At 42.6% G+C, this 18,178-nt stretch overlaps 1 protein-coding gene across 10 annotated transcripts in view; it reads left to right on the top strand.

Moving 5' to 3' along the window:
• Window positions 1-18,178, top strand: part of FLT3LG (fms related receptor tyrosine kinase 3 ligand) — a 711,034-nt gene that overhangs the window by 643,100 nt on the left and 49,756 nt on the right. For 2 of the 10 annotated variants that reach the window (XM_073602340.1, XM_073602341.1), the window contains exon 7: window positions 10,402-10,531. The exons of 4 other annotated variants lie outside the window; for them this stretch is intronic. In XM_073602340.1, coding sequence (XP_073458441.1) covers window positions 10,402-10,529 — 128 coding nt within the window. In that variant the 3' untranslated portion in view covers window positions 10,530-10,531. Of the gene's footprint in view, window positions 1-10,401; window positions 10,532-13,031; window positions 14,177-15,660; window positions 15,770-18,178 lie in introns of those variants that run through there. 4 more of the 10 variants (XR_012236338.1, XR_012236339.1, XM_073602342.1 and 1 more) reach the window with 4 other exon arrangements.

The raw sequence follows: 18,178 nt of genomic DNA, 5'->3' as shown, positions 1-18,178 counted from the left end.
ATAGAGGGAAAAAAGGTGAAGGATACAGTCTACCTAAGCCGAAAAGGAGACCGTAACTGACCCATAATAAATTATCAGGTCAAAACACTCTACAGGGCAACAACCTAAATCTTTGGAAATATGTGCTATAATTCAAACAGGTAAGTTAAACCTAAAAGTGTGTCCAGATAAGCAAAGCCCAAAGTTGCAAGGTCTGAATAGGGTCCCCAAGATCAAAAATGCATTCTGGGTAATAAGACAACTATTATGTATACCAACATTCCTTATGACCCCCTTACAGAAGGCCAAAATGGCCCTAAATAAAATGCAACCCACATCATGGATAATTTGGATATTATCGACACAGTGTGAGCTCCCCATCATGAATTGTTAATGAAGGCGTTCACATCTGTGTTGACATTCAAACTGAAAGGGGTATATGTTCTGAGTCTGTAGATCCAGGCCATCTCTTGTTTAGAGATTCCTCGGACTAACAGGCTACCCCTCCAGTGGGGTCTGTATTTATCAATTCCTACGAACAAAGCATTTGAGGGATCTCTAGCATGTACTTGGTTGTAGTGCCTGGAGACTGGATGTTTAGCGTACCCTCTCCTGATATTACCAATGTGTTTGTTTAATCGTACACGCATTGCCCTTTTGGTCCTCCCTACATACTGTAGCCCACAAGGGCACTGTATGAGGTAGACCACACCTTCAGAAGAACATGTAATGAAAGGTTCTACATCAAAGGTCCGAGAGGTACTAGTTGATGTAAATGTGCAGATCTTTTTATCTTTGCATTTGTTAAGGGAACAAACCTGACAGTTCCTACATCTATAGTAGCCAGTAAAGTTTTGGAAGAAGCACCTGTTGTTTATTGAGGGGTCTTGGACACTCGGGGCGATTCTACTAGCCAGGGAGGATGCCCCCTTAAAAACAATCCTTGGTCTATCTGGCAAGACCGTGCCAAGCACCTGGTCATTGGTCAACAGGTGCCAATGTTTTTGGATCAATCTCTTGACACTACGGTGTTGCACCGAAAAGGTGGTGATAAACGGTGCAACAGACGAATCAACATCCTCATTAGATGGTCTATCCGCCAGGAGAGATGATCTATCCTTGTTACGTGCTACCTGGACCACCTGAGACAAGAAATTATGGTCATATACTTTCTCCATAAATCTACTTGAAAGAGTGGCCACCTGGTCTTCAAAGGTGCCAATCTCAGTGCAGTTCCGTCTGAGTCGTGTGAATTGGCCCAGAGGAACTGCTCTTAGCCAAGGCTCATAATGGCAACTATCAAGGGAAATATAAGAGTGCCTGTCTGTTGACTTGAAGTATGTGGATGTCACAAATCTGTCTTCACAGATCCGAATCTTTAAATCAAGAAAATTGATTTCTTCCTGGCTCGCCTCAAAATTGAGTTTAATCCCTCTGGTGTTGTTATTGAGGCCTGCCATGAAGTCAAGAAGATCGAACTTGTCACCATCCCATAGGAGGAGGACGTCGTCGATATATCTAGCCCACAAGGTCACCTCCAGTCTCCTTGGGGCATCAACGACGTCCTCCTCCCATTTGGCCATAAAAAGATTGGCCAGGCTGGGGGCATATTTAGCCCCCACAGCCACCCCTCTATCTTGTCGGTAGAACTGGTGTTCAAACCAAAAATAGTTGTGGCTTGCGGCATATTGCAGTAATTCCATGATAAAATCGATCTGGAGTGCGACCAAACCAGACTCCCTCTCCAAAAAGAGCCTGACTGCCTCAAAACCTAGATGATGGGGTATGATGGTGTAGAGAGAGGTTATATCCACAGTAACCATCCAAAGTCTTCTCTTAGGTGTTACATTAGCCAGTAGGTTAATAACCTGTTTGGTATCCTTAATGTAAGATGGGATTTTACGGACTAGAGGTTGTAAGTAATGATCAATATACTTGCCCACCCGGGACGTAACGGAATCGATGCCGCTCACTATTGGTCGTCCCGAGTGGCAAGTCTGATTTTTATGTATCTTAGGGAGATATGACCGGTATGCGAGGAGCATTTGGTACCAGAAACAATCTCTCCTTGTCATTCAGAATACCCCTACTGAAGCCTCTGTCAACAATAGTTTGGAGTTCCCTCTTATATTTCCTTTGTGGCCAATTACTATGAGCTTTTTATTGATTATACTGTCATTGTTACGCTAGCGTGACACTTATACACTATTAGGTGGGATATTCAATATCCAGTATCTTCTATTTGCACATTTTTGTTCACGTTTGTCAATCTTGGTATTGATCGTTCATTAGATTGGTCAGTGTATGATCATACCATTTAATAACCATTTTGTTTATAGCGCAATTCTAGGCTATCGGATACAGCGGCCCAATAGCAGCTTATATCACAAAGAAGAAACCTCCATTGACCACCAGGGAAGCCATGTAATGGAACAGATAACAAAACAAAGGATAAAATAGATAAATATGTTAATAAGACTGGCACTGTTTTGTGATTAAAGGGCCAATTAAATCCTGATAAATATATTAAACATAATGCGCTTTAAGCGTCTCTGTTCTTAAAGAACCTAACATAAGAAATTAAACATAATAAAAGGGTTCTCTAACTCTAGAACTAATATAAATGTAAATTTATAATTAGAATTAAAATTAACGTGACATCAAACCACGACCATCATAATGATTCAAAAACATTAAAATAATACAAAAATTAGAAAAAACAGAATACAAAAATTGCAAAAATTTTTAAAAATATTAATAAATATAAAAATACAAACAATACAAAAACTAATAAAAATAAAAAATAAATAAAAAATATCTATCTATTAGAAATGAAACAATTAAGATCAAAGTCGACATTCATCCCTGCAGGAGACATCACCTGGTCTCATAAATCCAGAAGGATTCTCTACGACTTAATTGGCGGATATAATGACCTCCTCTCCAATGTCTGGGGACCTTCTCAACACCCCAAAACTTCAGGCTCATACGCCGGCACTCGGTTCTGAGTGCAGCCTTATGTGAGTGTATTAATTTATTTCATATTTTAATAAAAGATATTAAGACAGTGAGCACTAGATCCTTCTCCTTCTGTCTTTATATGTTTTTGGAGCATCTTAAGTCTACCATACTATGGATGTGAAGACGTTATCCAGGGGGCATCTCTCTTGCTGATTTGATTTTTGCTTACTGCTTTGTGACCTGTCTCAGGTCGAATCCATGAGGTAAGAGGCCAGCTTTACCTGTGGTGGAGGGATCACTCTCACTGGATACAGCGTTTTTACTCCTCATTGCACCGTTTTTTCTGATTTGTGCTGTCCGCACATGCACTTACCTGGACTTCTTTATTCATTTATTGCATTTAATATTTTGGACATTTTATTGCACTGCACTGTTTTCTTTTGTATCCTAGGACACAAAATACAAATTTTCGTGGATATTTTACCTTCTACCATACAAAAACGTCAGGCTTTGAAACCATTGCTACAGGCCCTCTTGTGAAAGGCTATAAAATATTGATGGTCCATTCCGCTTCAATTTCACTCATGAGAATAAGTCCTATGCATTTCCCACCTTCATTGATGGGGAGTGACTACTGCTTTGTCTGGGCCTCATCTCCCTGGAGCCTCATTCATCTTCCTCCAAGCAACTGCCATCTTCCCCATCGGTTGATGCAGCTCCAGAGCATCCACTCTCTCCTCTGTGGCACAGCCAACATTCCTGAGTGTCCAGGAATTCTCCTCCGCCATGATGACTGATGATCCCTAGTTGTTGTTCTTCATAGTCCTACAGCCCTTGTGGGACTTCATGGAAAGTGGCTCACTTTATAAGAGATGCTGTCCAGTTCTGGGCACCAGTCCTCAGGAAGGATGTACTGGAAATGGAGCGAGTACAAAGAAGGGCAACTAAGCTAATAAAGGGTCTGGAGGATATTAGTTATGAGGAAAGGACTCTCACTGGTTACAGCGTTTTTACTCCTCACTGCACCATTTTTTCTGATTTGTGCTGTCCGCACATGCACTTACCTGGACTTCTTTATTCATTTATTGCATTTAATATTTTGGACATTTTATTGCACTGCACTGTTTTCTTTTGTATCCTAGGACACAAAATACAAATTTTCGTGGATATTTTACCTTCTACCATACAAAAACGTCAGGCTTTGAAACCATTGCTACAGGCCCTCTTGTGAAAGGCTATAAAATATTGATGGTCCATTCCGCTTCAATTTCACTCATGAGAATAAGTCCTATGCATTTCCCACCTTCATTGATGGGGAGTGACTACTGCTTTGTCTGGGCCTCATCTCCCTGGAGCCTCATTCATCTTCCTCCAAGCAACTGCCATCTTCCCCATCGGTTGATGCAGCTCCAGAGCATCCACTCTCTCCTCTGTGGCACAGCCAACATTCCTGAGTGTCCAGGAATTCTCCTCCGCCATGATGACTGATGATCCCTAGTTGTTGTTCTTCATAGTCCTACAGCCCTTGTGGGACTTCATGGAAAGTGGCTCACTTTATAAGAGATGCTGTCCAGTTCTGGGCACCAGTCCTCAGGAAGGATGTACTGGAAATGGAGCGAGTACAAAGAAGGGCAACTAAGCTAATAAAGGGTCTGGAGGATATTAGTTATGAGGAAAGGACTCTCACTGGTTACAGCGTTTTTACTCCTCACTGCACCATTTTTTCTGATTTGTGCTGTCCGCACATGCACTTACCTGGACTTCTTTATTTATTTATTGCAGTTAATATTTTGGACATTTTATTGCGCTGCACTGTTTTCTTTTGTATAATTTATTGGAGATTTTATTTGAGTTGACCTTGAGTGCCAGCTTGCAATTCATATTTATTTATCTAGTTTGATATGTGTCAGCGCTGAATATTTCTATATTTTGTGTCCTAGGATAGCCAAACTTTCAGTGTCCCTGGAGGCCTTCATCACCATTTCCTTTACTGCATAATAATGTGGTTTAACGATTATATCGCGAAGTAGGCCATCAGGCCGTGGTGCTTGGAGAGCTCTATGAGCCTTGTCCAGCTGAAGGCGGTGCCTTGGGAAATCCGGAAATAAGCTCTAAAGAAAGGAGCGTACCATTGACTCAGAATCATTCACCGACTCTGGAACCCCTCTGATGCGGAAATTGTAGTGCCTGGACCGGTTCTCCAGGTCATCAATTTTAGCGAGGGCCCCATTCAGACAGTCTTTAAGGTCCTGAATGCATTGCATATGCTGATTTGTGCAGGCGATAGTGGCTTGCAATTTAGTTTCCACCGCCTCTATGGGGGTGCTCAGTCCCTGATCGTCTGCTTTTATATCTGCAGTAATTTGGGCAACTGTTCTAGCCAATCCCTTTGGGAGCAGCGAATGAGCCCCCATGTCAGCCACGAGAGGTCTTATGGCACTGAAGAGGGTAAGTCAGTGCTAGGGATCAATAATGGCAGGGAGTCTATAAAATCATCTAGGGTTAATTCAATCAGTGACAACGTGGAGGCAGGGGAGTCCCTGGGAGCCGGATGATCAGTCTCCAAGGGGGCAAACCCTGGCAGTCTCCAGCACGGTCGTCCACCCTCTCTTGCTACAGGGCCTGGCCTGCCTCGTGGCTGTGTCTGTGACTGAGTTGTGGCGGCCATCTTGGAAACTGCCTGGGAGGATCAGGTGTTCATCGGCAGCCAGGAGCGAGTTCTGCGGCCTCCTCCACTGGCCATTTGAGGTTACATAGTTAGGTTGAAAAAAGACACAAGTCCGTCTATTTCAACCAATAAAAGGGGAAAAAAAATCATACAATCCCATATACACAATCCTATACCCACAGTTGATCTAGAAGAAGAAAAAAAACCCCAGCAAAGCACGATCCAAATTGCTCCAGCAGGGGAAAAAAAATTCTGCCTGATCCCCCGGGAGGCATATTATCGGATATTCCCTGGTGACACGGGACCCATGGAAACAATGCGGTGAGAAAAGGAGAAAGCTTGCTATTTAGGCCTGAACGGGCTGATGTTGGCATCTTGCTAAAGTCTGTGTATGCGCCACCCTGCTTGACATGTCTTAAATCATCATCGGTTTACCCTTGCCCCCTTGTGGCATCATCAACCCAGCATGCCCCAAGGGGGCGGGGGCCACCCCGGTGAGGCCGCCGGTTGGCCCTACCCCATAGCTGTTTAAGAACTGTTAGATGGCGGAGCTGGCAGATGAGGGGAGCCTTCGATGAAACCTGTTTTTTTTCTCTTTTTTTGGTCGGCGGAAGGCGGGGCGTGATTGACGATGAAACTACACTGGGGGCACATTCTTTTTATTTTAGATTTTTTAATAAAGGACTTGTCAAAAACTTGTGTTTTTATTTATTTACACTTTTTTGGTGAATGAGTAGGGGTACTATGTAACCCATACTCCTTTACATAGAGGATTGGTTCGGACCTGGGGGCCCCCTTGTTAAAGGGGGCTTCAAGATTCCAATAAGTCCCCTGCCTGCAGACCCCCACAATCACCATCCAGGATTGTGGGGAAGATCAACATGGGGGCAAAGTGCTTTGGGGCAGTGGGACAGAGCACCCTACCCCAAAGCACCCTCCCACGTTGAGGGCATGTGGCCTGGTATGGTTAAGGAGGAGGGCCACTAGCTTAGCCCCCCTTTCCTGGCCTGCTGGGCTGCATGTTTCGGATATAGAGAATGGTATGGATTTTAAGAGGAACCCCATGCTAAAACTTTGGGGATTGGGGGGACCCCCACGCTTTTTTTTTTTTAAACCGGCATTTGTTTTGTTTACATTCTGCTGTCAGCAATGAATCCCACCGACAGCAGATGAGTCATGGTTGTTAGGGATGCCAGCAGCCACCCACTTCTTAACAACCAGCTATTCTGTTTTCCGAATATAAAAAAAGAATGCCCAGGATACAAAACTAATTCCAAAATTCCAAAAACAAATTGACCCCAATATTGCATCAATGGACCGATTCGTTTTTCGAATTTCGGAATTTGTTCTGTTATTTTAGCATTGTTTATTTAGAATAGCATTACATTTATTTTTCTTTAAATTACATGGCGTCCCCCCAAAATCCATCTCCGATCCGTATCTGAGCATGCAGCCTGGCAAGCCAGGAAAGGGAGGGGGCAAGCAAGTGCCCTGTATATTGGCCCTGTAACTGTGATCTCCTGTGTCTCAGGAAGTCCATTCCCCATCTGTCGCAAATGTAGGTTACAGCCATGCATGAGCAGCAAGAAAAGGAGAGTGCTTACATGTAGTGGTAGGAGTTAGGTGGGAAGAAGTTAAACATATACTGGGCAGCTCACACTCCCAACTCAGTGTGCTAAGTGTGCACCCGCTTATGCCAAATTGCATTTGGGCAACTGGGAACAATAATCCATATAGTGATGATTTGTTGTCGGTGTGCCTTTCAAACATTTTATGCTGGTACAGGTATATCAATGACAGTTTTATCATCTGACAGGGAACAGCAAGTGAATTATGTGACTTTGTGAAGAGACTTTCACTTGAAATGTATGTGTAGCCATCATCCTCAAATGATGACATTTCTTTATTCAGCTATTTCAGTTTACACTAATGGTATTTTGAGCTTAAAGCTCTTTAGTAAGCCCACTTCCACTAATAGTTTTTTACATGTGGAACATTTCCATCCAGAGTCTCTGAAGAGAGGAATTCAGGTGGGCCAGTATTTAAAGGCCCAAAGAAACTGTACCCACTTAGGGGACTTTAGGAGTGAAGCAGCGTTGTTGAGGAAACAATTCCTAAAAACGGGTTATAAAAAACAATGCTGTCAATATTGATCATCTCTTTGGCCTAAGTGGTGTTAATGGCCTGTGTGATGGTGGGGGGCTTGTGGAGCCCAGCTTACCTTGGAGAGCTCTGGAAACACATTGTCCAGTTCCCCTGGCCCCTCATGTGTAAATCACCCTGTGTCCATTAGGGTCACAGGGTGACCAAAAAACCCCAGTCTGATCTGTGCTAGTCAGACTCACTGTACAGCAACACTAGAATGTCGTATATATGTATATATTGTGTGTTGTCTCATGCTGTTCATGGACTCTTTGCTGAGATCGTTTGGAGTGTGGTTGTATTCCATTGTTCTATTGTGTCTGTCTGCCTTGGGAGAAAACTATATTATGGGATGCATGTCTATGTGGAGGGGGGGGGGGGATTCTTCCAGCAGCCACTCCCTGTGGATAAGACTGTTTACTGATGAGAAGTTTGAATACACCTGACCTGTGTGTGTTCCTTATTGCTGATTGGACAGTTTACCCTGCCCTGTCAAAGGGAGGGGAGATTGTCCCTGAGTTGTATATCTGTTGTTACATGTGTTTGAATAAACAGTTTTGATGTTTTTCACTCTACATTGAGTTACGGCTAATGACCAGGTGAGCTAAGGGATCTTGGATAGTGCTGGTTCTGGACAAAGGAAGCATTCACAACGGACATAGTCCTGTTGAGGATGGTGTCCGTCGCATGGCCTATACATGTTTACAGTGAACTTTGGTCCTGTTGAGATCAGTTTTTTTTTACTTATCGTTATATGAAGGTATATTTGTCTGTATTTATATTGCATATGGGTATAAGTAGGTTGATTAGTACCATGGTATGCATTTATCTTTCTTTTAGTATTTAATAAAGTGGTGTTTTTTACTTTATGGCCGTGAGAACTATATTTTGATAAAAATAATTTATTGTGTTGGGTTCTTCATGATAGTCAATTTAGCAGTGGCTTTTTTTTTGTTTCTGGTTTGCCTTTTCTATTAATTTATTGTCTAACCTAATTGTATCAACTATTGACACAGGCTACTGAGTCCAACACTAGTTGGAGGCAACAAAATAAACACTGTGGTGCATTGCATGTGCCTCGGGGGTGTGTTGGGGTGCTTGAAAATAAATAACACCACAATGCATTAACCGCTTGCCGACCAGCCACCGCAGTTGTACTGCGGCAACATGGCTCGGCTGCATGAATCGCCGTCATGTTACGTCGGTTCCCTTTTTGTCCACTGCTTGCCCACGGAGCCGATGCGAGTGCCCAGCGGTCGTGATCACCGCCGGGCTCCAGCGATCGCTCGGGGCACACAGAGAACCGGGATCTGTGTGTGTAAACACACAGTTTCCGGCTCTCTGAGGGGAGAAGTGACAGATCGTCTGTTCATACAGAGTATGAACAGCGATCTATCTCTTCCCCTACACAGTCCACTCCCCCCTTCAGTTAGAACACACACTAGGGAACACAATTAACCCCTTGATCGTCCCCTAGTGTTAACCCCTTCCCTGCCAGTGACATTTTTACAGTAATCAATGCATTTTATAGCACTGATAGCTGTATAAATGGCAGTGGTCCCAAAAATGTGTCAAAATTGTCCGACGTGTCCGCCGTAATGTCGCAGTCCCGATAAAAATCGCAGATCACGGCCATTACTAGTAAAAAAAAAAATTAATAATAAAAATGCCATAAAACTATCCCCTCTTTTGTAGACGCTATAACTTTTGTGCAAACCAATCAATATACGCTTATTGGAATTTTTTTTTTTTTTTACCAAAAATATGTAGAAGAATACATGGAATAAAAACTGCAGATGTGATCAAATACCACCAAAAGAAAGCTCTATTTGTGGGAAAAAAAGGATGTAAATTTTGTTTGGGTGCAACGTCGCATGACCACGCAATTGTCAGTTAAATCGGCGCAGTGCTGAATTGCAAAAAGTGCTCTGGTCAGGGAATGGGGTAAAATCTTCCGGTGCTGAAGTGGTTAACACATGTACATCAACACAAGCGGTGTGAATGGGCTATTAGTGAAAACATCAGTCAGAGTATGATGGAATTGTAGAGAAATATAAAATCCTAAAAATGTTTGGGGTTTGGTACTCATTATGTTTTGTTACTGGGCATTAACAAAGCAGAGTAACAATAATTTTACATGGGCTGCCACACACTGCAATGCAGGAATAAAGGGTTATACAATATTTTTCCTGATATAGCTCAATGCAATGCACAGCTACTATGCATTGAACCATGGTATAGGCTTTAAGTTGCAGTACTGCATGGTAATATGCGCATTAGCACAATGCAGAGGTTTGAATGGTTTTATTAATTTTTTTTTATGTACAAATCAGTGGATTTTACTATACAGATATTGTAAAATTAAGTGAGTGTCAATAGGAGTGTGGTGAGAAAGCAGAGCATAGAGCCATTTGAGGTGGAGAAATTATGTTTTTTCAAAAAATGGAGGCTTTTATTTAATTCATAAGAAAAAGAGGGTTTATTTTGCTAAATGTTTGTTTTATACAAAACTATAACAACACTAATGAATTTAACATTTTGATGAATAAATTATTGAAAGATAAAATAACTCATACAATTGATGCTCTTTGTTTATAGTTATTGTAAAAGTATGAGTAAAATGCACAAATGAGATCCTTATTTTGTTTTAGATAAGTCCGCATTAAATCAAGAAACGTCTCAAACAAAAAGAAACAGGCGTTTTTCCATTGCTCTAGTAGTCCCTTTTCTACTCTGCTCTACTCTACTTTTGTGGATTGCATGGAGAAAACCCACATGAGGGTAAGATGAAAGAAAATACACACACTCCTAACACAGTCATGTATAATGTCACTGCTAATGCTTAAAGCTGGTGTTATGACTTTATTACAGGGCGCTTTGTATTCTGCTGGAACTCTGCGTTGTACACTGTATGTAGCCGAGGCTACATATACTTAATACAGCGGGCCCAGCCGCTACAACTTTTAGTGAAAGCAGTAGTCTTCCCATGGGGGCACTTGTGCATGCTCAGTCCCAAGCCCCGTTGCTGTGTCCATTGACACAGATGGTGGGACTCAGTTTCGCCCCTGCTCCCTCGTCACTGGCTTTGATCGACAGCAGCTGAACCCAATGGCTCCTGGTGCCCCAGCAAAGCCAGCGGGACCCGTAAGTAAGGGGAGAGAAGAGCTGCAGACGTGCACAGCGCTGGATCAAATGAAGGGCTCAGGTAAGTAAAAGGGGTGGTGAGGAGGGATACTGATCCCTAAACATTTTTCACCGTAATGCAAGTAATGCATTAAAAAAATGTTTAGGCTTTAAAACCACTTTAAACTTCACTAAAAGCTGGAGATCAGCTTTAATGAACATGCTTACCTGTAGGCTATTTCTGCCCCCTAAAGCCTGGCCAAAAATTGCCAACTTAGTGCTGACATGTCTTGGCCAGGTTCTGGGACACGGCAGCATTTAGAGTCTTACTTCCCAGCATTACATGAGCGTGCAGTGTTCCTCATTCACATCCCTGTAGCAAGGCTTTGGCAGGGGCACTGGCATCCTCCAGGGGGAAGGGCTGGTGCGTGCATGGGATTGGTCTCTCAAGCTTGCTTAGGTGATTTGAATGAGGAACAATGCTTTCTGCTGTGATGTTGGAAGTGATCCTCTAAAGGCTGCAGTCTCCTGGAACTTGGCCTGGACGTGTCAACAGTAACAGAGTTTTTCGGCCAGGCTTCGGTGTGAAGATGGGGTCAAAAATGGCTTACAGGTTTGAATTTACATTAAACAACATTTGAGGCTTCTTCTGTGCATAGACTATGTTCCTAAAAAGGAATACCTGGACTTTGACATGTTGATCTTTGCTTTGTTTTTACTAACAAAGCCCAAACAAATGAAAATCCATACAATCTTAATCTTAATTGTATAGTACAGAACACAGGCTGGATCTTCATAGACCATGAGTTATAGCCTGCTAGCTTCAGGTGATTGGACACTGACTTCTTGGCATACACCTATCATCCTACCCTACTCCATGAGAGTTCAGTGTTTTGCTAGTGTCCTGTAGGTGATGGACCTCTCCTGTATAGAGAAGTTTCAATGCTTAACTAGTTCTTATTCACTTTGAATTCTTCAACCAACTCTTCAATCAACCTCTTCCCTGCCTTCTGCTACAACAAAAGAAGCACTTCCAGATTGTTGCAAACTCAGTAAAACCTTAGTAAAAATACCCAAACCCATGCTGTGGGAACAGTATGTAATATTGCTTCGGACACTGGATCCTGCTTGAGCACTCACCATAGCACTTGCAGATGCATTGTTTGTAGTTAGATGTAGGGTGCTATACAGGTCTATTCCTATGTTTTCTAGACCCTGAAGACCCCTAATGAAGTATTCCCACTCGGATTGGTGACGTCTAGACCAATACAGGACATGGAAATGTATTGGACCATTACTGTAGCCCTATAGCAAGGAGGAGACTTAATAATTGCACCATTTGCAGTACACTTATTAATATCTCCTGAATAGTATTCATTCTTACGATGTAAACTATGAAGAAATCGGGGAATGTGTTTGAGTTATTCATTTATTGTTTAAACCTTCAAATTTATTGTAAAAATTTCCACCATTTAGAGCTTAGTCTGAAGTGGATGACTAGGTATTTCATCACCCCATAGATGACACTATTACAATCACTTCCACCCAGAGGCCTCATAAGATACTCAGGCACTTCCTCCCATCTTTTTGCCATGAGAACACCTCTATATAATGTCTGACATCTGGGTTAATTTAGCCATTCCTGTCCAGAGCCCAAAAGCGCCAGGCCTCTTCTCCAACTTCCTAGTACCCAAGTGCCACTCTCACTTGTATCACTTTTCCAAATGGGGGGTAACTGCTCAGAAATGCATATAATAAAGTGCTTTAGTTTAGTTTGATAACACCTGACTGAAGTCCAGTTTTGTATCAGAACCCAGTGTCTGTTTTAGCCTCTTATCTGACCAGCATTCACAATCTCATGCACATGTGAGAAGAGCTGCTCACTGCCACCTGGAAGTCAGCAGTTACACAAGTCTGATCCTGAGTTGAAGACACAGACCAAAGCAGAGCACATATACTACCTGTGACAGGTAGCCTGGAGACAGGGAAGAAGGAAGATTCTATACAAAAGAAGGCTGGATACAAAGTACTATCTCCTAATAAAGGTGCACTATACTTGTACATTAGGCGAGGAGAATATACCGTATCTACTCATTGTATCAACTGATGATATGGCTACTCTTTTAAAGTGCTCCCCTTTTCTTTTCTTTTTTTTAAGTCAGACATGGAACTACCTCCCTTAGAAGAAGTATACATGGAAAACTTTTAAGAAGACCTGGAGGTGGTGTTGGAGGAGGACAAATACAATTTCTCACCACAGCCTTCCGTATAGTGTAGATATTCTGACTTCTGCTGTGAGCAATAGCCTCTGCATAGTTGAACTTGATTCTCCTCAGTCTTTCCAGGACCCTCTGGATACTAAGAGACCTGACACTCCCCATTCATGAACAAATGGAATTGCTAATTTATGATGATTGGATTTCTCCTGAAAATGTTTCCACCCCTTGGAGAATCATTGCTGAGCTATATCCAGTGGATAAAGACTTAGTTAAAGGCTTGAGAAAGTCCAGTCAGGACACAACACGTCAGGGTGGCATGGCTGGTGACATCATCGTGCTGGATGGGTGCATTGTGGGATTGTGAGATATCGATGTCTGGTAACGTTTTTTTTTTTTTGTAAAATCTTTATTTGTGAAAGGCAAGGTACATCAACACACGTTGCCTTAGGCATTTTCAGCAAACAGTACGCCAATCAGTTTTTCAAAATGGTGTAAAAACAGATAGAACATATAAAACATACAAAACAAGCTGTAACATTTTGGCCCGATGTCCAAGTGGGAGTAAAGAAGGTTCAGTGATCAGGTAGTGAGCCGGAGGTGGGGTCTCCCTTTGCTTAAAAAAAAAAACAACATAACAGAAAAACAAAAAAGGGGGGAGATTTACCCCTGACCTCTCATCGACTGGTAAATTTGAGTGTCCTCTGGAGAGGAGTGATAATTTGGAGTCAGGCCAGCCAGTCAACTTGATGGTAATTAAAGTACAGGGTAGTGTGTAGATTGAGTGGTGGTTCGGCCGAGCAGGTATGAGGGGAGGGGGGCCACTATAGGCCTCCAGCTTACCTCCCCCCACACGATGACACCAGCCCGTCCTCATTTAGGTAGAGATGTCCACACCGATGTGGCTGCCACCTGGTAGCAGAGTCCCGTTTCCGTCCAACTAGCCGGTTCTCCCAAGTCTCACTCACTACCTGGTGTGTCTCTGGTAACGTTTTTAACTAGACACTATCCTTGATGTTAACACTGCTTTTATCTTCGTAAGTGTCATTTTATCAGTTTATCATCAATAAAAAGACAGTGAGCACTATGAAGTCTGCATTTCACTGTATCCAGAGTGATGAGGAGTAGCAGGCTGCTGTAAAGGAGATCTAAAGAGACTATTCTTATGCTGTGCATGACCTCTTATTAAACACTGAGATCCATCTAAATAGGTTAGAGCACACTTGAAGCACTTGGTGGTGAACTGAGTGAGCACACTGAGAGATTTGTGATTGGTAGTACTCGATGAGGTTGTTGGCACAAGCACTAAGGCCTCATGTACACTGCTGCTGCTAAACCGATGTTTAGGAGCAGTTTGGCATTTTTTTCAACTGCTCCTGAACTCTCCTCTTATCTTATCAGTACAGTACATTATCTTATCAGTACATAGGGTCGTTTATAGTCGTTTCTAGGCAGTTGAGTTTAGAGGCTTTTAAGCAAAAAAATGAGTTCAGACGCTGAGTTTAGAGGCATTTCAAGCGCCAAACTCTTCTAAACGTTTAGCCGCATTTCGTTTACAGGCGTTTTTCATTTTTGACTATTTTGAAAATACATTTTTTTTCAAATGCAGCAAAACGTGGAAAAACGGATGTTTTAAATGTGGGTTACTATCTGTCAAGTTAAATCGTTCAGGAGAGGTTTTAAAAAAGTCCCGTGTATTATCACGGTACACAATGGCTATTGTGGGACTTACTGATTTGGACTTTGTTTACACAGATAATATATATTTAAAGTGGTGTTCCACCCTAAAAAAAAAAGTAATGATTGTGCCTAAAAAAAAATAAAAAAAAAACATTTGGATATTTTTTTTTTTTTTACTTACCTCTAAATGCCTGTTGCTAGGGGTCCCTCATAGTCTGCCTCTTCCAGTGCCTGGGCTGGTGACATCACTTCCCCCTCGGCACAGGAAGGGCTCAGCTCTGCTCCCTCTCTCCTGTCAATCATCTGGGACCCATTACAGGTCCCAGGTGACTGAGCGGCCAATCACGCGTGCCTCGCTGCTCGCGCATGCGCAGTGGGTGCCAGGCTGTGAAGCTTCACAGCCCGGCGCCCACAGTTGCAATGCCGGCGCCGCTGAACGGAGGGGAAGACAAGCGGGGCTTCGATCCCCCGCATCGCTGGACCCTGGGACAGGTAAGTGTCCAATTAAAAGTCAGCAGCTGCAGTATTTGTAGCTGCTAACTTTTAATTTTTTTTTTTTTTGATGGGCCCTCCTCTTTAAATACTGATTTTATTTTTGGTATATGTATGTTTTTGCACATGGTGATATGTTTTAAAAGCTTACATGGTACTGTATATGTTCTTGAATTCACAAGAGTGAGGGATTGAGCACACATTTAAAACTATTTTGGTACATGTGTGCTTTAAAATTTACAGATAATTAGTAATTGATGTTAGAGATATTTACAGTATATCTTAAGGATTGCTACACATTTACTATCTATTTTTAACAGGCTAAGTTCACCTTTTACAATAAAAAATAAAAGAAGCACATGTTTTTGCAGGTAAACAAATGTGCATTTTTCTTTCTAGGAGCCTGCAGAGCATTGCAACCACGATCATTCGTTCTGCACTTTGCAGTAGGAGACAAACACTTCCACTACCGTTTGGCCTATCATCTGCAGCCAGAGTATTTACTAAGGTGCTTGCACCCCTACTTAGCCTCTTCACTGCCTCTTTAGTGATCAGACCATTCTTGAAGAGAGCTTTTTGTCAGAAAATGTGACCGTGTGCATGCTCCATTGGTCTTTTGCTGGCGGAATTCCAGCCAGCAAAAGATTGAGAGTATGTTCTCAATTTTTCGGTCGGGAAAAGTTCCTATCCAAAAATGCGATCGTCTGTATGCAATTCCGACGCGCCAAAAAATCACGCATGCTAAGAATCAAGTACGAGACGGAAGCAGTTGGTATGGTAAAACTACTGTTCGTAATGGAGATGGCACATTCGTCACGCTGAAATGTTTTAAATAGTTTAATGCAGCGCATTCTCTTCTTTATAATGCTAGAAGAATGAAGTTGTTTTGCTGCTCATATTCACACAGAGTTCTCACAAACTGATTTCTTTATTATTTCTCCTGATCTCATGAATAATCTTTTTTGTTTTTAAAGTCAGATCTCCATAATAATGTTTAGAATTTTTTTTATAGTCATTTTTATTTTATTTTTTTAATTAAGATCTCCTGTTTTTTTTTGTTTTTAATTATTTTATAGTGATCTCCATATTTTTTTTAATTTTGTATGTCACTTTTCCACAACAACATTATTATCTTGTATTTGTAAACCTCAAGGAGGTTGCTTGGTGTCCCTTGTTAATTAGACATTGTATTTTTGAAATGTACCTGCCTACTCACAAACAAACTGTCCTATTTAAAGAAAAACACATAGGCAAATATTTTCATATAAAAAATCTCCATTTATTCTGGCTCACAATAACAAAATAAAGAGGGAAGGCAACGCTGGAGAAACAGCTGGAATTTGCAAAGCCTTTGGCCCCCAGGGCAGACATCAACTCTGTGGCAAAAAAAATTGGTAGCTTGAGAAGTCCATATATAAAGGAGCACAATCTGGTCCAGGACTCCCAGAGATCAGGAACAGCAGCAGATGACACGTATGTCCCCCGGCTGTGGTACTACCACAGCCTGCATCTTCTGTCAGACCAGACTGAACCCAGGCAATCACTTTCTTCTCTTTGCTGCAGCCTTCCCTCCACGCTTTCCTGCAGCCTTCCCTGCAGGCTGTGGCTCTGGAGGCGGACTTGTGGCAGGAGGAGGAGGATGAGCGAGCGTACATAAGTGGACATCATCGGTCATTTGCCCCCTCAACCCTTTGTGAATGGCCTCAAAAAAAATCTTTTCACAGTTGAGGCGTTGGCCCTCCTCCATTTTGTGCAAATTTGAGGCTAGATAGTAGCCATAGGCCTCTCCAGCATTGAGGGGGGCTTTCAGGGCGTCATTAGCCTCCTTAATGAGGACAAGTGCTGCCTCCTCCACGTTCCTCCCCTTCCTGGGCCTTTTGGTTGGAGGGCGGAGGGGAGGGACCTGGGATTGGGTGAGGCTGGGCCCCGCCACCTCCTGGCTGACACTAACCCCCACCTCCTGGCTGACAGTTCCCCCCGCCTCCTCCTGTGTGCCACATTCCAGAAAAGACTATCATTCTGAGCCCAGCATTTTTCATTCTTGTCCCAATCATTTTTGGCCCCTACTGTCTATTGATATGTAAAACACTTTTTGGTAAATCATTCATTTGTTAGCAATAATAACATCTAGTTAACAACACTCATTTTACAAAAAAAAAATGTTTAAAAATAATATACCTGGCTCCAGCGGGGATCCTCAATTTCTTCCTGGATGGAAGGCCCAGGTTGGTCCTCGGAAGCCTCAGCTGGGGTTGAGGGAAGGGTGGATGGAAGGGGGGCTGGAAGAGTCGAAAGTGATTCCCTGGCTTCCATCTGGTCTTCCAGAAACTGCATCTTGTAGTACCACAGACTGGGTACATACACATCTTCTGCTGCTGCTGCTGACCTAATGGACTTAAGGACCTTCTGAAGCTCCCTTCCTATATGTGCTTTTCAAGCTACCAATTTTCCTCTCCACAAAGTCGATGTCTGCGTTGGGGACCTGCGTCTTCACAAATTCCAGCAGTTTCTCCAGCGATGCCTTCCTAGCTGGTTTATATCTATATAAGGGGTTTTTCACCTCCCACAAATTCTGTATTTCCCTGTATTTATCAATGAACTGGCCAATGAACTCTGGGTCTTTAAATTGTTTAATTTTTGCTGCAAGACCAAACAAAATACAAAAACACTAATATCAGGCTAAACTCTCCTAATCTTATCCCAATATAGGCCTCAATCTAGAATCAGTATAGGCCACTCATGTCCCAGGTTAAAATGTTACCTTCGTTATTACATTTGTCGCTTCCGTTCCTCCTTCTTCCGCACACAGAACGTAGGTACGACACACGCGTGTTAGGTTTATATACACTGCACATGCGTGAACCTCCACCCACGTCGCCCACCCCTGTCATTCTTTCTGGAATATTCTCGCCCCTTC

This window comes from Aquarana catesbeiana, linkage group LG10 (assembly GCF_042186555.1).
Source record: "Aquarana catesbeiana isolate 2022-GZ linkage group LG10, ASM4218655v1, whole genome shotgun sequence".
Classification (NCBI taxonomy): domain Eukaryota; kingdom Metazoa; phylum Chordata; class Amphibia; order Anura; family Ranidae; genus Aquarana; species Aquarana catesbeiana.
Note: the sequence above shows the minus strand (reverse complement) of the source record. Positions and strands in the feature narration are given on the sequence as shown.